This window comes from Aspergillus steynii (genome assembly GCF_002849105.1).
Source record: "Aspergillus steynii IBT 23096 chromosome Unknown P170scaffold_1, whole genome shotgun sequence".
Classification (NCBI taxonomy): Eukaryota; Fungi; Ascomycota; class Eurotiomycetes; order Eurotiales; family Aspergillaceae; genus Aspergillus; species Aspergillus steynii.
In genome coordinates this window covers 1,480,686-1,503,973 of record NW_020194398.1, presented here as the reverse complement: position 1 = coordinate 1,503,973, position 23,288 = coordinate 1,480,686, and the positions used below count along the sequence as shown (strand labels likewise).

The window sequence follows — 23,288 nt, the reverse complement described above, 5'->3', positions numbered from 1 at the left end:
TTTAATTAAATTGGCATTTCCGGGGTGTGTCGTTTGGTATTCAAGCACTGCCAAAGATTAGTTGAATGTGCCAAGCTGTCTTGGGAGACGCCTCGCAGACATGAGTGATTCCACGGCAATCGCAGTCGTCGGGCTTTCCTTGGGGTTTCCCCAAGATGTGACGACATCAGATGCTCTGTGGGAATTGATGTGGGAAAAAAGGAGCACGGCAACAAAGGTTCCTCAAGAACGACTGAATATAGACTCCATCTATCATCCGGACCGGCATCGACGTGGACAGGTATTCGCATCACCTCGCCCTCCCAACAAAGCTAATACTTTTGTGATTTCTTCCCCTCTAGGTCCCCGTAAGTCATGGCCATTTCATGCATCGCGATCTCGCGGCCTTCGATGCCTCCTTCTTCGCCACTTCCATGCCAGACGCTGCGAGCATGGATCCGCAACAACGCTTACTGCTAGAACACACCTACACAGCACTAGAAAATGGTTAGTCGCCCTGCAGACAGGATCTTCAATCTGAATACAATCGCTGATTGGCTTAGCTGGACTCCCGATGGAGAAAGTGACCGGGACGAAGACCTCGGTATATACCGGAAGCTTTTCCATCGACTGGATGCAGATGCAGTATAAGGATGCGGAGGAGTGCAAAACTACAACTGCACTTGGCGTGCAGGCGTCATGCAATGCTAACAGAGTCAGCTGGTTTTTCAATTTCAAAGGAAACAGCGCGAACATCGACACGGCTTGTTCCAGCAGCTTGGTGTGTTTGGATCTGGGATGCCGGGATCTGCAATCTGGCAGAGAAGACATAGTAAGTTTTTACATGGACGCATATCCCCAGGAAATTGATTAGAAGTCAGTTTTGGGGCTAATGTGAAGCAAACAACGAAAACAGAGCATCGTAGCCGGATCCAACATCATCGTTTCACCAGACAACCTGCATTCACTGAGCAACTTGAACATGCTTTCCCCGGACGGGCAGTGCTATAGCTTTGATCACCGAGCCAATGGATACAGCAGAGGAGAAGGTGTCGCAGTCCTTGTTCTCAAACGCGTGAGCGACGCCATCAGAGACAACGACACAATCCGCGGCATCATTCGCAACACGGGGTGCAATCAAGACGGACGCACCTCAAGTCTCACGGTCCCGAGCTCCGATATGCAGGCGACTCTAATCCGAGATACTTATACAAATGCGAGACTAAGCATGGAACCAACGCGGTACTTCGAAGCCCATGGCACGGGCACTCCCGTCGGAGATCCAACGGAGGCAAAAGCCTTGGGGAAGGCGTTTGGTCAGGTTCGGACTGTTGATGATCCGTTGTGGGTTGGCTCGGTGAAGAGTAATATCGGACATTTAGAAGGTGCCAGTGGTATCGCGGGTGTCGTTAGGGCGATGCTCGTCCTGGAGAAGGGAATAATTCCACCGAATGCGAATTTCGAGAAGGTCAATCCGGATATTGACACTGAGGCTCTCAAGATCCAGGTATTGAGTAAAACGATCCATATCTTGCGTCCAGATGCTAATCATTTACTTCTAAGTTTCCCCTGGAGCATACGCCGTGGCCAACCAAAGGTCTTCGACGAGCGTCGGTCAATTCGTTCGGAAACTCTGGAACAAATGCCGTATGGAATCCTCGATATCCCCTCTAGACCCGCGATGAACTTGAAGCTGACTATACTGGTAGCATGTTATCCTTGATGATGTCTTTCACTTCCTGGCAGAACACCATCTATTTGCCCACCACCTCACGGTGCAAGATCCGCCGACGACACCCGTTCTCGAGCAAACTTCGATCGATGTCTCATGCTCGCTACTGCAATCATCCCACAACCCGGGTTCCAAGGACAGCAGACCACGACTTCTAGTCCTCTCCGCCAACGACGAATCCGGCATTCGCAGACAGGTCAGCGCTTACGCCGATCACTTCACCAAATTCGCCGACAGGCTCGACTTCACCTACCTAGACCACCTTGCCTATACGCTGGCATCGCGCCGAAGCTCATTAGCGTGGAGGACTACCGCAATAGTGAGCTCTGTACAGGACCTGACGCAACTAGGCCGCACGATATCTCCGGCGACACGATCAAAGCCCTACCCTGGCCTCGTCTTCGTTTTTGCAGGCCAAGGCGCGCAGTGGGCCGGAATGGGACGCGATCTCATGACGCTATTCCCAGACTTTAACCAAAGCCTGGAGCGGTCAGAAGACGCACTCTTCGAGCTCGGGTGTTCGTGGAATCTACGCGACGAGATCTTACGAGAGCACGACTCCAAGATTAACGCGCCCGAACTTGCTCAGCCCTGCTGTACTGCGATTCAGATTGCCTTGGTGGATCTCCTTCGCAGCTTCAAGGTGGATGCGAAGGCGGTCATAGGCCATTCGTCGGGCGAAATTGCAGCGGCGTATTGTTCTGGATTCATATCTGCTGAAGCGGCGTTGAAAATCGCATACCATAGGGGTGCCGTCTGTTCGGCTCTGGCGTCGGGTGCGTTGGGGCTGAAAGGGACGATGATGTCTGTCGGTCTATCGGAGGGATATTTTCCGTCGTACCTCGATGAGTTGAAGACTCAGCTTGGGGAGGTCGATCTGGTCGTGGCTTGCGTTAACAGTCCAAGCAATGTGACTGTTTCCGGGGATGTCCGACATATCGACGCCTTGAAGGCCATCTTGGACCGCAGGGAGGTCTTTGCCCAGAAGCTGTCTGTCGGCGTTGCATATCATTCTGCCCACATGCTGCGCGTGGAAGATCAATACCGGGACGCTATAAGGGGGCTCGAGCCTGGAATCTTACCCCTAGCTGAATCAGAATGCATGATGTTCTCGTCAGTTACAGGGAAGCGAGTGCTACCTAGCGAGCTCCTCGATCCGGAGTACTGGGTAAAAAACATGGTGTCGCAGGTTCGCTTTGTGGATGCAATGGCTACGCTTCTAGCCACATCTCATGGGAAAGTCGAACCGAGCCACTCTACGCAATTCTCCCTTGATATGTTCGTGGAAATAAGCCCTCACCGGAACTTACAACGTCCGGTCCTTGACTTATTACAAGAATCCCGGGGTCCTCAAGTCAAATACACTCCTCTCATGATCAAAGGCAACGACTCAGCGGAATCAACCATGCGTGCACTCGGAGAAATGGTATGCCTTGGATATCCAGTGTGTCTGGAACGTGTCAATCTCCTCGAGCAAGGCCCAAAAGCGCACTACATGGCCTTACCAGACCTGCCCAGCTACGTCTTCGATCATTCCCACAAATACTGGAATGAGTCCCGGCTCAGCGCACGGTCGCGTCTAGGTGATACCGGTAAACTTGATCTTCTAGGAAAGCCGGTTGTAGACTGGAACCCGCTCGAGCCTCGGTGGAAGAACCGTCTTCGCGGGTCCGAGATGCCATGGATCGAAGACCATCTGGTCAATGGGGTGATGATCTATCCTGGGGCAGGCATGCTTGTCATGGCGATCGAGGCGGCGAATCAGATCACAAAAGAGACTGATGATGTGATCGGGTTTGAAATCTCAGATGTCCACTTTAAAAAGCCGCTGCATATCTCGGAGGAGCCGGAAGGTGTTGAGACGCAGTTGGTGATCCATTTGGCCCGAGACTCTGTAAAGCCTCTTTACCAGCCGTCTGAGTTCCGTCTGTTTTGTTACAGGAACGATGTCTGGAACGAGTGCTGCCATGGGTTCATACGAGCAAAATATCGGGTTGATGAGAATCCAGTCACGAATGGAGACGCTAATTACAGTGAATTATCAACGCACCGGGAAGCTGCTGCTTCGATTGAAGGATCTTGTCAAACAGCGATTGACCGGATTAAATTCTACTCCGGTCTGAAGCATATAGGAATGGTTGAGGGCCCTGCCTTTTGGCGAGTCAAGGAGGGATCTTTTGACGAGCAATATCGCGTTAGGGCGAAGATTGAACCATTCCGATGGCCTGAAAACAACTTTCCACAGCCTCACGTTATCCACCCAACGACATTGGACAGCATCTTCCATCTAGCACTTATTGGCTATTGTCGCAGCGGTGAAAGGGTTATTCCCACTATGATTCCTTCGTCTCTTCGCCGACTCTTCATCAGCAAGTCTGGGTTAAGCTATCCCGACGCCGACGAAATCCAGGAATATACCTGGCCAGAAACTACAGATCGTCGTGGAGCTTCCTTCAGTGGATTTGCTTTTGGCCAGGCCAATTATAGTCTGCTGGTGCAGTTTAGCGACCTGAGATTGACTACCATTGCAAGTTCTAAGGATGATTCTACCCGCGATACATCAGACGGTCTGCAGCTAGCATATCAAATACAGTATCGACCCGAGCCCGATCTCTTGGACCCTAAATGTCTTCTACGCAATTGTCAACACATATCCGCCGGGGACGTCTCGGTAGCAGAGCGCTATATTGATATGCTCGCCCATAAAAATGGCGACCTTCGCATCCTGGAGCTTAATGCGGGGGATCGAGCGCTGACGAAGAGCCTATTACATACGCTCTCTGTTCATGACACAGCCGGTGAGCTAATCTATCCGAGATATTCGTCTTATACTTTCGCTGCTCATTCAGACGAGATTCTCGAGGAGCGGAAAGGGGACCTTCAGCACTTTTCGTCCGTGAGGTTTGTTCTCTATGGTCTCCCACAAGATTTGACCAACCAAAAACAACAACTTGAAAGGCCTTACGATATTATTGTCGTGCCTCATCTGGCAGAGCAGAACAAAGCCGCACTACTAAACTTGAAAGACCGCTTTTCTCCCACCGCAAAGTTGCTAGTTTACGGTGTCCCAAATGACGACGCCATGCCGGTCTGTGAATACGATCTGCAATCGAAAGGTTCCATGTCAGAAAATATGTCACAGTCTACTGTGCAGGCTAATCACTCCGGATCCGTCAGTTCGAAAACCCATCGGACGGACAAACAAATATTCTTTATCATGGGTGCGACTTCGGCGGTGCAAACCCTGGCTTCTCGTTCTCTGATCACGCATTGGGCAAATCGAGACATTACTAACGTCCGAACTGGGAGCCTAGAAGAGGCCATAACTGTGGAGGACGTTGTTAACATCATCTTCGTGGTTCTCCTGGAGTTGGACCGACCGTTTCTTTACAGCATTGGCCACGAGGCATATAATACCCTCAACGCGTTTTTCCAGAAAGCGACACATGTGCTCTGGCCGACATTTGCCGGTGGAACAGAGGCTGGAAAGCCCGAGTATTATTTGATTCACGGCTTGACTCGCGCTCTTCGCCACGAGTATCCTGCGCTGAATGTAACCGTTGTTGCGCTCGAGGAGACAAGCGATCAGTGTCTTTCTGAGTGGCAATTGGACTCGCTGACCCAGCTGCTTTTTGACAAGCACGCGTACCCGAAGCCTTCTATCATTGATTCAGAGTTCCTCGAATTAAACGGATCTTTGCAAATCCCTCGCATTGTCCCCTCTGCAACAGTCACGCACGAGCTCACAAAAAGATGGACACCCAGCCACTCCGGCATCAAAATGATCAAAGAATGTCCACCACTAGTGCTCACCCTCAGCTCCGTCGGCATCCTCGACTCCCTCTGCTTCTCGGAAGACGCCAACCCCCATACACCCCTCGCCGCGGACGAGGTCGAAGTCCAAACGCACACGATCGGCATGAACTTCCGCGATCTCCTCGTCGCGATGGGCCAGATCCCCGACGCGCCGATGGGCCAGGAGTGTGCGGGGGTTGTTCTGCGCGCCGGCGCAAATACATCCTACCAGTCAGGCGATCGGGTGATTATCGCAGCCCCTTCGACGTTTAAAACGATCGCCCGCGGAAAGATGGTCGTGGGTATACCAGACGACATGTCCTTCGCCACTGCGGCCGCCATCCCAGCTCAATTCGGCACAGCCTGGGAAGCCATTCATTATCTGGCGCGCCTGGAGGAGGGCGAAACCATCCTCATCCACGCTGCGGCCGGCGGCACCGGACAGGCAGCGGTCCAAATCGCGCAGCTTGTCGGCGCAACAATCCTGGCCACAGTGGGATCTGTCGCCAAGAAAGCCCTCCTGATGGATCGATACGGGATCCCCGAAGACCAGATCTTCTACAGCCGCGACACAAGCTTCGTTTCTGGTGTCAAGCGTGCGACGGCCGGACGCGGCGTCGATGTAGTTCTGAATTCTCTAGCTGGGGACGGCCTCCTCGCTTCTTTGGACTGCATTGCGCCCGGGGGGCGATTCATCGAGATCGGACGGAAGGATATTGACTCGAATTCGAACCTCCCTATGTCTGCGTTGAGCAAGAATGTCTCGTTCATTGTCTTCGACGGGTCTGTTTTCTTGCGTCGGTATCCGGCTCGGTGTCGGAGCAATCTGCAACGCTTGGTTGATATGTTCAGTTGGGGGGAGCTGAGGCCCGTGGAGCCGTTCCATGTGTATGATGTTGGGGATGTCGAGACGGTGTTTCGAAAGGTGCAGATGGGCGAGAGTATGGGCAAGTTTGTTTTTGAAGTGACTCCTGAATCGAGGGTGCAGGTAAGAGGCTACACTCATTCCCCTACTGTTAGTTGAACATGACCGAGAGTAACTTCTGTATCCCAGGTCACGCTCAATACACGACCAAGCTTCTACATGGACCCCAATGCAACATTCGTCCTCGCGGGCGGGCTCGGGGGCATCGGACGGGCGACAGCGCGATGGATGGCTGCACGCGGCGCAAAGAACCTCATCTTACTCTCTCGATCCGGGCCTCGGACCGACGTCGCCCATGAATTGATCAACGAGCTACAAACCGCAGGGGTCCGAGTAGAAGCACCAGCCTGCGACATCACGAACCTCGAAGCCATGAAAGCCGTCTTTGACCGGCTCTCGTCCTCAATGCCTCCTATCAAGGGCGTAATCCAGATGTCCATTATCCCCAAAGTAAGTCGCCTCAACCCTCCCTCTCCCTTCACCCATCCAAACCACTAAATCCATGCCCAGGACCGCCTCTTCTCCGAAATGCCCTACCCCGACTTCAAACCCTCTGTTGACTGCAAATCCCTCGGCTCCTGGAACCTCCACACTCTCCTCCCAGCCGGCATGGACTTCTTCATCCTCCTGTCCTCCGCGTCCGGCCTCGCCGGCATAAAAGGCCAAACGAACTACGACGCTGGTAACACCTACGAAGACGCACTCGCGCGGTACCGCGTCTACCACGGCGAAAAAGCCACCGCGCTCGACCTCGGCGCGATGGTCGACGACGGGATCTTAGCAGAACATCCGAGCTTGCTGCGGAGGGTTCTTGCCTACGGTACGCTTGAGCCAATTACGCGGGCTAAGTTCTATGGGATCTTGGATTATTGTTGTGATCCGGACAGGGGGTTAGGAACGCCCCGAGAGGCGCAGATTGCGTTGGGACTAGGGGCGGGTGGGGGTGATGGGCTCGAGAGTATTGATTATCAGAGGCAGCCGATGTTGCAGCAGCTTAGGATTGCGGGGGATTGGAGGCGTGGGGATGGGGATGGTAAGGGGGGGAAGCAGATTGTTGTGAGTAATAGGGAACGGCTGGCGGTGGCAGAGGGTTTGGAGGATGCGAAGGAGGTTGTTGTTGAGGCGATTGTGAAGAAGTTGGCGAAGTCGTTGATCTCGATGCAGGATGGTTCGTCGGTTGAGAGGGACAGACCGCTGTCGGTACTGGGGGTGGATTCTCTTCTGGCGATTGAGCTGCGGAATTGGATTGTGAAGGAGTTCAGGGTCGATCTGGCCGTTTTTGAGACTCAGGGGTCGTCGACGCTGGAGACGTTGAGTCTGTTGGTGGCGCGGCGCAGTATTGAGGAAGAAGAGAGGTAGCAGACAGTAACTTGAGTCTTAGCAGAGACAATAACTATATGCATTCAAGGAACAAATATATATGGCAATTACTATAGGTTAAGGGACGATCAACAAAGCACTTACTATGCTATTATAACGCCTGCTAGTGCTGGACATGGATATATATTTTCTCTACGAACAGGTAATATCCTATTGCACAATCAAACATTAGCAACAACCTGGTATTCCTGTAACGTGTATATGTTTATTGAGAGTCTACAACCTAGTATCAAGGGCCCACGTCCAACAGTGTATAGCTAATAACCCAACCCATCGCCGCTATAAACAATCACAACTTCGGCTTATAATCCTTAAACGCCTCATAAACACCCGTCACATACTTGACCGTATTCGAATTCCCCAGTGTGCCCATCTCCATCTTATTCATGGTATACGTGATCGTCATCTTCCGATCCAGATCCATAAGCCCAAACGACCCTCCATAGCCACCCCAATAACAAAGCCTCCCCTCCGGAATCCACCTCAGTGACTCCTCCATATCCCCCACCGGCAGCCCAAAGCCCATCCCCAGGCGCAGAAACAACCCAAGCACCAAATCCCTGCCCCTCGTCTGTTCCTCGAAGATCAAATCGACCGTCTCGGGCGCCAGGAACCTCCTCCCCCCCACACTCCCATTCAACGCCACGATCGACAACAGCCGATTCACGGCCCTCGCGTTCGTGAACCCCGTCATCGCCCCGATCCCTAGACGCCTAAACTCCGCCGTATTCGACTGCTCCGCCGGCAGCGGGTTTCCGCGGAAAGCACGCATCGCTACACTGTCGCCTTCCAGAGACATCGGGATCCGCGGAGGCGGCTCCATCGTCGCAATACGCGACCAGTGCTCCTCCGCCACAGGGAGATGGAAGTCCGCGTCTCGAGGACCCGCCAGTTCATGCTCGATGAACTCGCCCAGCGTCTTGCCCGTAACCCGCCGCACCAGCTCCCCGACCAGATACCCCTGACTAACCAGGTGGTAGCCCGAGGCAGTCCCAGGCTCCCACCAGGGGCGCTGAGCGACCAGTTTCTCCAGCGCCGTGGGGACATCGTACAGCTCAGCTAGCTTGAGAGGCGGATCCCATGACGGTAGACCCGCGCTGTGGCTGAGAAGGTGACGCACTTGGATGCCTTCTTTGCCGTGGGCGGCGAACTCGGGCCAGTACTGCGCGACCGGGGCGGAGGGGTCCAGGACCTCGCGGTCGATGAGCACGAGGACGGCCAGCGCCATTACCGTCTTCGTGATGGACCACACGGGCACGATGGTGTCTTCTTTCCAGGGCGTGGTGCGTTCGCGGTCGGTGTGGCCGCCCCAGATGTCGATGGCCGTGTGGCCGCCGATGTTGACGCAGATGGAGGCGCCGATTTCATCGTGGTTGGCGATTTGTTGCGCGAGGAGGTCGCGTACCGCGGTGAATGCTGGGTCGCAGGTTCCGTGTACACTGGCCATGGTGGTTTAGGGGGGAGATGGAGGAGAGGTGGGAGAGATGTAAGAGGCATATCCGAGAAGCCGAGGTGATCTGCGTTGTTAGAGGCGACGTGGCATGAGACATCCTCGACGTCCTCGGGATTCTGGGCTGACATGATACACTACGAGGGAATATTGTTTCTGCCTGGATGGCACTAGGTGTAAGGAACAGCTCTTGTTCATATTCTGCAGGACTGATGAGGTTCAGAGGGCCAGATGTCATGACGTCATGCATCGTGATCGGAGCGTCGATGCCGAACAGTCCATCTTGGATGGCCTGAACAAGCTTTGCCAGACCCAGATTATGCCACCGTTATACGAGCAAGTCCAGGGATAACCCATCCCATCGGAGGGAGACTGTCAGCCCCATCCGACACACTGATGTAACCATGGAACCAGGCTGCATGATGCCATCACTCTCATCCGACGCATCCTATTCATCAATAAAACCTGCCCTCGTTCCTGTCCCCAGGGACTGCCCATTCACGTCGTTTTCAACACGAAATGACCTCCCCGGGCGATTCTGACAGTTCGCTAGCCACCCTGCCGACCGAGGAGCCGCGCAGGGACAGCAACTATGCCGCCATCCGGTCTCCTACGCTCAGTCGGCGGCCGACGAACGTGGAGCTCTCGCGCATGGAGTCGCTAAAGTCGACGCATAAATCGACGGTCGGATCGGCGACGGGGCCGGATCCGCGCGAGAAATGGCTCCCTTTTGGTGGAGGGAAGGATTATCCTCCGACGCTGCCTGATCCGGAGAAATACGTCGTGGAATTCAGCGAGCAGGATGACCCCATGCATCCGCATAATTGGCCGCTACGGACTAAGTAACATCCCCCTCGGGAGCTTCAGAAGAAGAGGGTTGGATGCTAACAGCAACAGAGTCATGCTCTCCTGCATCCTCGCCTACGTCACCTTCGTCTCGTCCTTCGCCAGCGCCATCTTCTCCTCTACGGTCGGATCCACCAGCGTCCAGTTCGGCGTGAGCACCGAAGTCTCGACGCTCGGCGTAACGCTATACGTGCTCGGGTTCGCGACGGGCCCGACCTTCTGGGCCCCTGCGTCAGAGCTCTACGGACGCCGATGGCCCATCACGGCCGGGATCGTCGGGTACAGCATCTTCACGATCGGGACGGCCACGGCGAAGGACCTGCAGACGATTATGCTGACGCGGTTCTTCGCGGGAGTCTTCGCCGCGGCACCGCTGGCTATCGTGCCGGCTGCGTTCGCAGATATCTACAACAATCGGTCGCGCGGCGTGGCGATCGCCATGTTCGCGATGGCCGTGTTCGTGGGCCCGTTCGCGTCGCCGTTCACGGGCGGGTTCATCACGATGAGCTACCTGGGCTGGCGCTGGACGATGTACATCTCGAGTATCATGGGGTTCTTGGGGGTTGTCCTGCTGCTGCTGTTCTTTAGGGAGACATATCCGCCGGTGGTGTTGCAGGAGAAAGCGGCGATATTGCGCCGACAGACGCGCAATTGGGGCATCCATGCAAAGCAGGACGAGGTGGAGATTGACTTCAAGAAGCTGGTGACGGTGAACTTCAGTCGGCCGTTTCGGATGCTGTTTACGGAGCCGATTGTGTTCCTGGTCACTTTGTACATGTGTGTTCTGGCTCTATACTGCGAGGGTTGATAACTGACAGGGCAACCAGGTCGTTTATTTACGGTCTCATGTACGCGCTGCTCGCTGCGTATCCCGTCGTGTTTCAGGGCGTCCACGGCATGAATCTGGGCGTCGGCAGCTTGCCCTTCATTGCGCTGATCATCGGCGAGTTCCTCGGCGGCGCCTTCACGCTGTTGGGGCAGGGGTCGTATAATAAGAAACTGGCGGCCAACAACGATATGCCGGTGTCTGAATGGCGACTTCCGCCGGCCATCGTGGGCGGGATCGCCTTTACCGTGGGCCTCTTTTGGTCGGATTCTCCCTATCTGTGGTCTTGTGAGATGAAACTAACAGCATTCCAGGTTCGGCTGGACCGGCTTCACCAGCGACATTCACTGGATGGCGCCCACCGCGTCGGGCGTAATGGTGGGATTCGGCATCTATGTGATCTTCCTGCAATGTTTCAACTATCTGATCGACTCGTATCTGCAATTGTAAGTGCTCAAACCGACCAAAAAAAACTTAAATGAAACTAACTGATAGGACAGTGCCGCCTCGGTGTTCGCCGCCAACACGATCCTCCGGTCCGCCGTCGGGGCATGTTTCCCGCTCTTCTCGCGACAAATGTTCACGAATTTGGGGGTGCAGTGGGCAGGCACGCTGCTGGGGTGTTTGGCGGCGATTATGATTCCCATCCCACTGGGGTTTATGGTGTGGGGGCCCGCGTTACGGCGGAGGAGCAAGTTCGCGCCGACGGCGGCGGTGTTCGAGGAGAAGTCGGGGTAGATGCAAGGGATGAGAGAACTCTTACGATGTACTCCGTAGCAGATCGAGGCTAGCTAGGATCTGGAATGCAAGTGCACACACAGGGATTCTCCGTAAGAGTGGCAGAGAGTAATCTAGGGTAATCTAGGCCGCGACAACAAGAAATGAAGGATGACCCCGTCGCGTGCCAAGCCAAGCCCTAACTGGAAACGAGGATAGCGTTGCCTTTGGACCAGCCTATCTCGAGATGCACTCCAGTCAGCACCATCAGAGAGATAAATCCCCGAGATATGAGATTCTTTGCAGATAAGCAGAGCAACCGGAGCGATACGCACCGTGTCAGCCAATTTGCAGCTCCGAACCGGCGAGATCCGCTCTCGCCCACGGCCATTCGCATGAATCATCCCCCGTTGTCATCGGTTGCCACAATTGGCGCAACCGTGACGAGAGCTCGGCTTCGACCCACGGGCTGATCGGCAAACGAGACCGTCAATTCCGGAGGATTTTTTCCTTTGGATTCGGTCTGGTTGGTGCAGGGTCTCTGCCAAGATGCCCGTCAGAGGGGCCACTGATAAGGAAGGAAATGGAAATTTTCGCTGCGGTCGCGTGGGCGAAAAAAAAAAAATAAAATAAAAAGCTCGGCTTGGAGGCGTCTCTCTTTCTTGTTTCTCTTTTTCTCTTTTGTGTTGAGTCTTTGTTTGTCTCTCTTCCCTTTCAGGGCTTGATTGCCTCAATCCCATTGTGGTTCCTCTTCCACTGCTCTTCTTAGACTACGTGCTTATCATGGGCTTCTCGGACTGGGTGCATCGCACCAATTACGCGGTGGCAAGGTCCCCCGTGGGACGATGGTTTCGTCTGGAGAATTCGGGTCATGTAAGGGAGCTGCGATGCTTCACATCATTCTGAACTGCAAACCCTCCTGGTGTCGTTCTGCACCAGGAAGGGCATGGCTGACTGAACCACGCAATGCACAGCCCAACGAGCGCAAAGGCAGCTTCTTCTTCACCGAGATCCGCGCCGGCCTGGCCACCTTCTTCGCCATGGCCTACATCATCAGCGTCAACGCCACCATCACCTCCGACACGGGCGGCACCTGCGTCTGTCCCCCCGAGAGTCAAGCCGACAACTGCGACACGAACACCGACTACCTGCTCTGCGTGCAGGAAGTCAACCGCGACATCGTCACCGCCACCGCCGCCATCGCCGCCCTGGGAACGTTCTTTATGGGGTTCCTGGCTAATCTGCCCGTTGCCCTGGCGCCCGGGATGGGTCTGAACGCCTACTTCGCCTACACCGTGGTGGGGCATCATGGATCCGGCATGATCCCCTATCGCGTGGCCGTCACCGCCGTCTTTGTGGAGGGGTTCGTCTTCTTAGCTCTCACACTGCTGGGGATTCGTCAGTGGCTGGCCCGCGCCCTACCGGCGTCCATCAAATTGGCCACCGGCACGGGTATTGGGTTATACCTCACGTTGATCGGATTGAGCTACAGTGCGGGAATCGGGTTGATCACCGGCGCCACCGATTCGCCCGTCGAGTTGGCCGGATGCTCGCAGAGTCTGCTGAACGACGCGGGCATGTGTGAGGCCAGCGATAAAATGCGCAGTCCCACCATGTGGATTGGCATCTTCTGCGGCGGTGTCTTGACGGCCCTGTTGATGATTTATCGCGTCAAGGGTGCCGTCATCATGGGCATTTTGCTCGTCTCGATCATCTCCTGGCCCCGTCCTACCTCCGTCACTTATTTCCCTCACACGGACATCGGAGACAGCAAGTTTGATTTCTTCAAGAAGGTGGTCACCTTCCATCCCATCACGCATACGCTCGTCGCGCAGGAGTGGAATATCGCGGGACACGGGTCGCAGTTTGGATTGGCGTTTATCACGTTCTTGGTGAGTTTCTTCGGATTGAGAATGTAGATGTTGAACTGGGCTAATGTGGTATTAGTATGTCGATATTCTGGACACCACGGGTACGCTGTACTCGATGGCTCGGTTCGCCGGAGCCATTGACGAGCGCACGCAAGATTTCGAGGGCAGTGCCATGGCCTACGTATGTTCTCTCCCTCCCACTTTACCGATCTGTCCTGACAATCCCAGATGGTCGACGCGATCTGCGTCTCGATCGGCTCCCTCTTCGGCACTCCCCCCGTCACGGCCTTCGTCGAGAGCGGCGCCGGCATCTCCGAAGGCGGACGCACGGGTCTCACCTCGTGCGTGACGGGCCTCTGCTTCTTCATCGCCGTCTTCTTCGCGCCCATCTTCGCGTCCATCCCGCCGTGGGCCACCGGTTGCACGCTCGTGCTCGTCGGCGCGCTGATGTGCAAGGCGGCGGCGGACATCAACTGGCGGTACTACGGCGACGCCATCCCGGCGTTCCTGACGATCGCCATCATGCCGTTCACGTACAGTATCGCGTACGGCCTCATTGCCGGCATCCTCAGCTACATCACGCTGAACGTCATCACGTGGCTGATCGAGAAGGGCACGTTCGGGCGCGTCGTGCCGCCCAACAAGGACGAGAAGGACCCCTGGACCTGGAAGGTGCCCGGCGGGTTCTTCCCGCCGTGGCTGCGGCGGGTGTTCCGCGGCAAGAAGGACTTCTGGCGACCGGACGATAACGAGTCGGTGGACCTGGGCGTCGGACCGGACGGGTCGGTGTCGTCGCAGGATCGATACGCCGAGAAGTCGGAGGGGAAGGTTCCTGCGTGATTTGTGGACCGTCAGCAGGGGAGTTGTAGATAGTCGCATAGCTGTAGACGTAGATTAATACATTCTTGATCCTCATCATTCCATCCATTCCATCCATTCCATTCCATTCCTATACAAAAGTATACAAAGTAGGGCTTCGACGGTCACACGCTGGAAGTCAATTCCGTCCGGCCAATCAGACGCGTCACTCTCGAACCCCCGGCGGCGTAACGTACCGTCAGGAGCTGCGCCGCAAGGGCTGAAATGAGCAAACATCACCAAATTCTGCTGTAACAAGCGGTAATACGAATACGGCCGCATGCGGGGAAGTGGCGTGCATTTCCGGCAGCCAATCACATCGCCCGACGAGTCATGGGCAAATCGATGGATCACCGCATTTCGTCCCTTTTTTCCAGTCTTCCTTTCCTTTCCCTTCTTCTCCTCGTCTTCCTTGCTTGTCTCGCTCTCCCCCCTCGCCCTCCTCTCGCTCGTCTCGTCTCTCCTTCGTCCGTCTCGACTCGTCCGGCTTGTCCCCGCCCATCATGGACTGAATCCGTTCGCTCTTCCCATCCTCTCGCGCGGTTCGATTCTCGCCATGTCCGACTCCAAACGCCGCCTGGCCCCTGCTCCGACCGGTGGAAACGCCGGCTCCGACGCCCAGCAGCGCAGGAAGAATGTCGGCACCGCCTGTTTGGCCTGCAAAGCGCGCAAGCTGAAGGTCAGCTCCCTCTGTCTCCGTCTTCCCGTTCCCTCGTCCAGCCCACTTCCATCGTCCCCGATATCTACACTTCAGCCACAATCTAGCTGGAGTGGGGTCACCCACGCTACTACTTCTTCCCTCCTCCTATCACTATCCTGGGCCGTCGTTCTAACAGCATGCTATCCTCCAGTGCACCGGCAATTCCCCCTGCGCCAACTGCGTCAAGCACGGTCTCGTCTGCACACTGAACCAAGCCGCCGACAAACGCCGCCGCGGACACATGAAGCGAAAGATCGACCAGCTCGAAGACAAGGAGGATCTGTTGATCGGGCTGGTCGGGATTCTGCGCGAGAGCGGCAACCGACGCACGATTCCGCTGCTGAACCTGATCCGCAGCAACGCCACCCTGGCTGAGATCCGCCACTACATTGACCACGAGCTGCCGAAGGCCGATCTGGCGCGCACCCCGGAGCTCGTGGAGGTCTGCAATGAGGTCCAGCGTCTGCAGCAGAACGAGTCGCGGTCGGTCCGTCGCATCCTCGACGCCAAGCGCCTCTCGGATATCCCGCGGTTCCGTGTCCCTGCGCTGCCCTGGACGAGTGTCACCGAGGATGAAGACTTCGTGTCGCATCTCGTCTCGCTGTGGTTTACCTGGTGTCATCCGTTCTGTAACTGGGTGGATCGCGCCAGGTTTATTGGCGATATGCAGGCGGGAAGTAAGGCGGGGGCGTCGTACTGTTCGCCGTTTTTGGTCAATATTATCTTGGCGGATGCTTGTGTATGGAGATCTTTCCTTGTGCTCGTCTGGGGCTGTGTGCTGGTGCTGACGCTGATGCTGACGGTTTAGGCTTATTCGGATTATCCCGAGGCGTGTGCGAAAGCGGAGGATCCGACAACGAGAGGGTCGCATTTCTACGAGGAGGCGAAGCGGTTGCTGGACAAGGAAGAGGGCAGGATCTCTCTTCCGACTGCACATGGCCTCGGCGTTCTCTGGACCTGGTGAGTGGTTTTGCGTCGTTGTGCTGGATGATACTGACGCGACAAAGTGCTTCCATGACCGGCCGAGACCGCCAGGGTTGGATCTATCGCAGCCAAGTAGCATACTCCGTCCAAGAGCTCTCTCACAATTACTCCGTCCTGGCGCCCAAGGCCGATGAAGACACTCTGCGCATGGCCCGAGTGATCAGCAACACGCACTGGGGCCTGTTCAATATCGCGACGTAGGGAGACCCCGTTTCCAACTGTCAGACTTCCACCAACGGGCTGGCTTTTTCTGTCTTTCCCCCTTTTTTTTGAACTTCCTGCCATGTCCGTAACGCAGAGGGCCACTGACCAAGGGCCCAGGGTCCACGCCTTGTTCGAGAAGAAAATGCCGCCTATCAAGCCGCCGCAACGAGTGTCTTTGCCGCCCGTCAGTCACGACTCCGACCAGGACGACTGGCAGCCATACCCGACCTTCGCCGAGGGCATCCAGTCGCACACGGACTGCCTGTTCAACGCCCTGTGTCAGCTCAATCTGATCGCCTACGACCTGTGCGCCCTGTTCTTCCGAGGTGACACCGACCGGTCGCCTGTCGAATGCGACCGTCACACCGCGGACGCGCATACCCGTCTGCGCCAGTGGTCGGACCGACTCCCCGACTGTCTGAAGGGCAGCAAGATCGAAGCTCCGCATATTTTATCTTTACAGTTCGTTTCCAGGATTCCTCGATTATAAACCCAACTAACGCTTACAAAGCATGTACTACCACGCCATCATAATGACTCTTTACGGCCTCTCCAATACCCTCCCATCTCCATCCCACCAACACTCTTCCCCCTACAGCAACCACCATCACCACCAAGACTCCCAGCAAAACCCCCTCCAAGCTCGACTCTCTTCCGCCCGCACCATCTCCCAACTCCTCCGCATCCACCGCACCTCCTGGGGCGTCGACCGCATGCCCGTGCACAACATCCACTTCATCAGCACCGCACTCTTCGTCCTCCTCGACCACCTCTCCGACGCGCCCAACCGCGACGCCTTCGTGAACATCTGCGTCACCGCAAAAGCATTCTCTCGCCGCTGGGAATCCAGCAAGACGACACTGCGCTCTCTGCGCGCCACGGCGCGCGAGAAGGGGATTGACTTGCCGACCGAGACGGATCCCTTGTTCGCGGAGCTGGAGAGTCAGAGTCGCGGGTTGGGGTTCACCCTGGGCTTGGGGTTTGGGTTGCAGGGACAGGGGCAGGGGCAGGCCCCGTCGTTAGGTCCAGTGCTTGCGCAGGGCCAGGGGCTTGGGTCTGCGTCTGGGTCTGGGAGCTCGAAGGGGAGAGAGGAGACGGTTGTTTCGACCGAGGGAGGGAGTAGTGATCTGTAGCCTTCTCTGGGTCTTGGTTTTATGGAACCCAGTCGCAGACTGACCCGATCATCGGGGTCATCGGGCGTGTATCTCCTCCATCCACTTGCTCAACTCTCATGACCAGACATGCACAGATGGATACATGTCATACTGGCGAACTGAACAGATTGCTCGCCTGCCCAGTGCCTACCAGAACCCAAGGACCTTTCATCTACCAGCCGAATACGTTGGAATCGGTTCGTTAGAGGACGCTCGCGGCGCCTAGACACGGGAACTTGCATTTCGGAATCAGTGTCGTGCTCGAATTCCAGAATTACAGCATACACTTTGACTATTCACCATTCATCATATACCATATACCATACATGATTTCCGGTCCTTTGCATTTATATTGTTTTTTATACCAGTTGGGCTTCTGTGTTGGTTTAATAACGTGAGGGGTTTATATTAAAATTAATGGATACATTTGAGTCTGGAGTTGGAGTTGTATACTTTTATTTTTTTTTTTCTCCCCTTCTAGACTTCGTCGTAGTAAATAAGTATATTTTCCTCATAAATAAACATCGTCATTACTTGAAATCGAAAATCTCCTTGTCGCTATCGTCTATTCATCAAGGTCGTCAAATATATAGCACCCCCGACCACAAAAGTATATATCCCAACCCATCCCACCCCAAACCGACAATTTATATAGTACCAGCAAACACCCAAGAAAAAAACCATAAAAAACAAACACCAGCGTCAACTAGACACAAAGAACTAAACACCACCCTCCTTCTCCTTCCTCCCCCTCCCCCTCCGTCTCCCCTCCCACCACACCCTCAACAGCGCCCGCCAATGCCACAGCGCCCAAATCACCACCGTCACCAGCGTCAGCGGAATCGTCACCGCCCAGTACATCCAGAACGTGCTGGCCGTCTTCCAATCGCTGTCGTCGCCCGGCGCGAAGTCGAAGAAGTTGGTCCCGAAGAGGCCCTACCATTCCTTATATTAGCGTCTTGTGCTGGGGTTGTGGTGTTTGGGAAGGGAAGGGGGAGGCCGTACCGAAACGAATGTCCCAGGTAGATAGACGAGACTGACGACTCCGACGGTTTTCATCATGGCGGAATCGGATTGCGCGTCGCGGCCGTAGCGTTGGGAGACGATGTTGAATGCCTATGGTTTTCTCGTTAGTCAGTGGGTAGTGGGACGGGGTGTATGGTGGGAGATAATATGGTTCATAGATGGGTCAAGGGGGGACACGAACAAGGTTAATCTCGTTATGCAACCTCTCCGTCAACGATCGGGATCTCGTCTTTAGTGAATGAAGTTGCTTTGAGAGACTGTAGAGCCGCTGCTGCGTGTGCAGATACACACCGCGGCCCTTTTGTCGAGACTCCGGGAACTCATCGCGCCAGCGAGCCTGCTCGTCCACAAGATTCTTAACGGTGTTTTCGGCGATCTCGAGCGTCTCGGTGGAGTGGAAGATGTGTCGGCCGATGTCGTGTAGGTGAGGGAAGTCTGGGGGTGGGTGGTTGGGTTTATCTCTGGCCTGGATTGAGTGCGCTGCTGTTAGTTGCTAGGTGAGCTGAAGGAGAGATTGGGAGGGAGACGGACCTTTTCTATAGCACGGACTAAATCCCGCAAGGACCAGATCGATGCGTCGTATAGAGTAATAAGAGTGCTGGAAAATTCCATATGCCATCTGAAAGGGTTCAAGCGGGCTTTTATCTGCGGTAGTTTGTGCTGGATTTGGAGCTGTTGGGGCTCGGGGAGATTGAGCACGAGAACGGTTTGTCGGTTGTCGGCCATCGTCCAGTCGATTACAAGGGATGCCTGAACCCATCTGTATTCTTTAGGTTTGAGGACCATTTTAACCTTGAAACAGGTCCATGATACTGGTTCTGGTTAGTGCTACCGTCGTATAGATGTGTCGGCGACTTACTATGGCGGACGATTTTATCGTCATCGTCGTCCGATGCGATGTAGTCGCAGAAAAAAGAACCGTTGAGGTCATCGTTGAGTATAGAGCTGAACCCTTCGGGAAAATTGATCGGGATGGGTCCCTCGAGAGGCTCGGAGTCGGTGAATCTGCGACTATTAATACAATACCTCTGCTTTTGTGAGTGGAGACGGACATTAAACGAGTGGAGGACTCGGGTCCTGGTTCCTGTTACTGTTGGTGGCTGCACGTCTAGCCCGATCTCGAGGACGTACCGTTAACGCATGATATAGCTCCGAATCCCGCCTGTTCCAGGGATCATTTCCTAACTAATCAGTACACGCTGCAATACGATCGCTAAATACCTACCCGACTGTTCAAAAACCGCGACTCGATCACGAATAGTTCTCATATCCGGCGCAGTGAAGGTAGTCGGTAAGACTCCGGGAGCAGAGAAACAGACCAAGTGCGCCGAGTCCGCCGACTTATATATGTCGTATTCGTGGGGCCTCGCGCATTAGTATATGCAACACAGCCGCCTAGAGCGCTTTCTACCTATGAGAAGTTAGGGCTCCGGCTGGGCGTTAGCCAGCAGCCCCAATCAAATGCCGCGCCTCGCGCAATGCTGCACGACAGACTCCCGCCCGAGGGCCAGCCTTGAGGGTCATTGCTCCGCGTGTCGAAAAAGCCCAGTTCATTAAGCGTTAGGTTGCCCCACGGGCCTGTCAAGCTTGAAGATCAGGCCGGGAGCGTTCCACCTGAAAATACGGGTGTCTGAGCGGCGGCAAATGATTGGGTGTGAGGGTATGGTTTCTTGCATGCTGAAATGAAATAATGTCCCGCGTCGTACATGTTTCAAAGTGGTCGAGTACCTGTTGGGGGCGTGTGTGCAGCTGAAAGTTGCCACAACATTCGCTGAATCTATTTCCGTCCTGGCGCTGTGGCGGGATTCGTCGGGCACCAATGGCTCGTGATCATATCTCCTTGCGTTAACGGTGAGCTGTATTAGGGGGCGAAGCATTGGAAGATCTGCGACCCTGTTGGACACGAGTTGTTGGGTGTTAATGCACATAGCTAAGGGCATGAACTGGATTCAACATTACCCAGGTACGCCTCGCGAAACATCATGACATTAGCGGTGATTCTTTTTTGCCAGCACTTTCCGCAAGGGAATTTAGGCAACCAGAATAAAATAAAATTAAAATAAAACTCCGGAGAGAGTTGTATTGCTCCGCCAATAAGTGATTTGAGCGAGTGCTATTGAGAGGCTCAATCATAGCATGGGCCTGTAGGATGGAAGGCAACTGTGCAAAAAATCCGAGTTATAAACATGAGACGAACAATCTGCTTACTATGTGTTGATCTATGATTCCAGCTGTGGGCTGGCCTTGTGATAAGTCGAGCCCTATATGTTAATCAGGCATTCCTCGGCGCTTTTCATAAACCATGGATGGCTTCACATATTTTGGACGTAACAAACTTCGTCTTTCTTGGTTGTACTCCATGAATGGCATTTGGCAACGGGCCCTTTGAGTTGGGGTCGTTCAATCCAAAGACCTTTCATTTTTTGGCATGAGTGATTTGAAATCTTGTATCGATATGAATACCTCAACATTTATCTTCAAAAGGGCTTGTTTCAATGCAGCGAACTGCTGTTCTCCCGGGCCTTCGAGTAGGACCTTTAATGCGCAGTTCTTAAAAGGAGCATTTCCCACGATCGCAGTTTGACAGCAGTTTTGCAAGGAATCGGAGAAAGACCATGCTTAGACAAGACTTGTTTTTGGGGAGAACTGATGATAACCTAGCCAAAAATGTGTGAATGAAGGCAATCGTTGCCGTTTGTGGTTCAACTTCCGTCCAGGAAAGGCATATTGACAGCAGCCGGTGGCCCGCGCTTCCATTGCTTGCCCTGTGCTGAATGTATGATGGCATCTGGTCGATACCGAGTCTGAAAGGCCACAAATCTAAACTATCTGGAGTTCCCGATCAAAACCCACTCAAAAAAGTCAGTATTCCTGAAAACACACCAAGTTTAGGCGGCGCCTGTTCATATTTCTTTTTCTTGTACTTCCTCATGAGCTGGCAGCCTCGAGTCAGCCTCGTACTCGACATGGATGGCCTTCTCACGTGGTTAAACCTTTTCTTTTCTTTTTCTTCTTCTTCTTTCATCAGCGCACTAAAATTCGAGATTATCTTTTCTTTCTTCTCTGGAGCTCCACCGAAAAGTTCTAGCGAGGGTATTGTGGCCTCCAAAACCGAAGAGCACCACATTCCCTGATTTCAAGATGTAATTCTAATTTCTGAATGCCTTGTCAGCCTGCAACGCTCACAAATCATAACGGTAACGAGCCGAAGCCTCTTCGCATGAAGGTTCTGGAGAATGGTTTCTGCCCATGCTCCTAAAACCCGGCGAGTCAAAGCACGGGGTTTGAGGACAGAAAATCGCTCAACCATGGGTGGGATCCCAAACATGGAATTCAGAGGCGGGAGGCTTGGACTGCAACGGTGGTGGCGGCGATGCCATAGAGTTCAGGTTGATTGATCAGAGCCTGTTTTGACATCGCTCGTTTCCAGGAAACCAACCGGTTCTCTATTTCCATCTTGTCATCGTGCTTCTGCCACGGAGAAAGCGGCCATCTCTTCGGCCTATGATGTATTCGATAATTCGTGTTTTAAAACAGGGAGTGACGGCCGATATAAATGCACCGTCTCCCAGTCTGTAAGGATGACTTCTTTCAGAGCTCATAAAAATCTCACCAAAATGGCAACATCAACAATTGAAACACCTCAAAAAGGCACTTTTGCCCCCGTCTCCGGCGGATCCCTATACTACGAAACCATCGGGAGAGGGCCGACTCTCGTCATGATGCCCGCCGGGCACGGCACAGGAGTGGTCTTTGAGCCTCTGGCCGCTATCCTGGCACGTCACTTTCGAGTCATCCTCTACGACCGTCGGTACTTCTTTCGCAGTTGCAAGTGCGATCCGACCGACCGGGCGAAAAATCAGAGTATTCTCAAAACTCATGCCGAGGACGCAGTGGCGTTGATCTCGCACGTGTCGCCTGGAATTCCGGTATACCTATTCACAACGTCCAGTGGAGCACCGATTGCAGCAGAACTGCTATATTCGCGACCGGAGCTGATTCAAAGTCTGATAATGCACGAGGCGTCGTTTTTCTCGCTGCTCCCGTTGCCTGTGCATGAGCAATACCGTAAGGATCTGGTGGATGTGTGGTCGAAGGGACACCAGCTGGGGGAGGTGAGCTTTAATTTGCTGATTGTGTACTGGGTTCATCGGAGCGAGGAATTGAAGCGATTAAAGAACACTCCAACCTACCGACGGTTGGCCTCGTTGCCGCGAGAGGCGCAATTCAAATGGCTGGCGAACGAGTTGCCGGAGGTTCTCGAGTATGAATTCGAAATGGACAGAATGCGACCGTTCCGGGATCGCCTTATTTTGATGCGTGGCTCATATAACTCACCCGACGCCGCAGTCGGGCCGGTGACAAGACTATCGGATGCATTGGGGGTTACCTTGGGCGTCGTGCCGGGCGGACATGAAGGATATGTGACGGATTATCGCGAGTTTGCTGAATTTCTGATCAGGGAGTCGAGGGAAGATCGAGCCCGGTTGTGATTATTGAAGCCTCGGTGTATCTAATAGACCGATCTGCTCCGATCCAAGACATTAAGACAATGATGTATTCTCTCTCCACCAGTCTCCAACTACCCAAAGATTGTGTTGATGATTCAAGATCAGCGACTCCACTCCGAGGTCAAGATCGCGGCGACTGACCGAACCCCACCAAGAAACTGATAACGGATTATGACTGAGTGTGCGTTAATTTCTTTTTCCCACTCTTGTTCCTACACTGGATTCTAAGACGATCCAAAACGTCAGGTCTGTTAAGTCAGCACAACCATCCAATAAACCTGTTGCCTTGACAGCCGGGGAAACTGCGGGGAACTCACTAGAACAAGTCGA

At 54.2% G+C, this 23,288-nt stretch overlaps 7 protein-coding genes across 7 annotated transcripts; 5 read left to right on the top strand and 2 right to left on the bottom strand.

The window, feature by feature from the left end:
* Positions 1–100: 100 nt before the first annotated feature.
* Positions 101–7,790, top strand: P170DRAFT_469594 (type I polyketide synthase; the record flags this gene model as incomplete). Its single annotated transcript, XM_024852652.1, has 8 exons — positions 101–280; positions 342–486; positions 543–811; positions 896–1,486; positions 1,543–1,626; positions 1,689–6,494; positions 6,561–6,881; positions 6,942–7,790. The coding sequence occupies 8 exons, from the start codon at positions 101–103 to the stop codon at positions 7,788–7,790; spliced, it is 7,245 nt and encodes a 2,414-aa protein (XP_024709431.1).
* Positions 7,791–7,990: 200 nt separating this feature from the next.
* On the bottom strand, positions 7,991–9,322 carry P170DRAFT_372825 (serine hydrolase domain-containing protein). The gene has a single exon (XM_024845218.1). It carries the CDS (start codon positions 9,256–9,258, stop codon positions 8,101–8,103), a length of 1,158 nt encoding a protein of 385 aa, XP_024709430.1. The 5' UTR covers positions 9,259–9,322; the 3' UTR covers positions 7,991–8,100.
* Positions 9,323–9,780: 458 nt separating this feature from the next.
* On the top strand, positions 9,781–11,715 carry P170DRAFT_372823 (MFS transporter; the record flags this gene model as incomplete). The annotated part of the gene is made up of 5 exons (XM_024845217.1): positions 9,781–10,103; positions 10,159–10,884; positions 10,935–11,195; positions 11,248–11,379; positions 11,434–11,715. The coding sequence occupies 5 exons, from the start codon at positions 9,781–9,783 to the stop codon at positions 11,669–11,671; spliced, it is 1,680 nt and encodes a 559-aa protein (XP_024709429.1). The 3' UTR covers positions 11,672–11,715.
* Positions 11,716–11,977: 262 nt separating this feature from the next.
* P170DRAFT_504934 (NCS2 family permease) lies at positions 11,978–14,361 on the top strand (the record flags this gene model as incomplete). The annotated part of the gene is made up of 4 exons (XM_024854249.1): positions 11,978–12,523; positions 12,625–13,542; positions 13,598–13,702; positions 13,750–14,361. Exons 1-4 carry the CDS (start codon positions 12,434–12,436, stop codon positions 14,359–14,361), a joined length of 1,725 nt encoding a protein of 574 aa, XP_024709428.1. The 5' UTR covers positions 11,978–12,433.
* A 422-nt stretch (positions 14,362–14,783) lies between these two features.
* Positions 14,784–17,864, top strand: P170DRAFT_372818 (putative C6 transcription factor). The gene is made up of 6 exons (XM_024845216.1): positions 14,784–15,058; positions 15,231–15,818; positions 15,888–16,039; positions 16,087–16,260; positions 16,385–16,729; positions 16,779–17,864. The coding sequence occupies exons 1-6, from the start codon at positions 14,936–14,938 to the stop codon at positions 17,398–17,400; spliced, it is 2,004 nt and encodes a 667-aa protein (XP_024709427.1). The 5' UTR covers positions 14,784–14,935; the 3' UTR covers positions 17,401–17,864.
* A 108-nt stretch (positions 17,865–17,972) lies between these two features.
* P170DRAFT_504932 (uncharacterized protein) lies at positions 17,973–19,779 on the bottom strand. Its single transcript, XM_024854248.1, has 8 exons — positions 19,673–19,779; positions 19,579–19,628; positions 19,500–19,531; positions 19,307–19,452; positions 18,979–19,259; positions 18,629–18,913; positions 18,427–18,537; positions 17,973–18,357 (listed from the first exon to the last, which is right to left on the bottom strand). Exons 1-8 carry the CDS (start codon positions 19,713–19,715, stop codon positions 18,142–18,144), a joined length of 1,164 nt encoding a protein of 387 aa, XP_024709426.1. The 5' UTR covers positions 19,716–19,779; the 3' UTR covers positions 17,973–18,141.
* A 2,285-nt stretch (positions 19,780–22,064) lies between these two features.
* On the top strand, positions 22,065–22,940 carry P170DRAFT_420894 (alpha/beta fold hydrolase; the record flags this gene model as incomplete). Its single annotated transcript, XM_024847331.1, has 1 exon — positions 22,065–22,940. The coding sequence occupies one exon, from the start codon at positions 22,065–22,067 to the stop codon at positions 22,938–22,940; it is 876 nt and encodes a 291-aa protein (XP_024709425.1).
* Between the last annotated feature and the right edge of the window lie 348 nt (positions 22,941–23,288).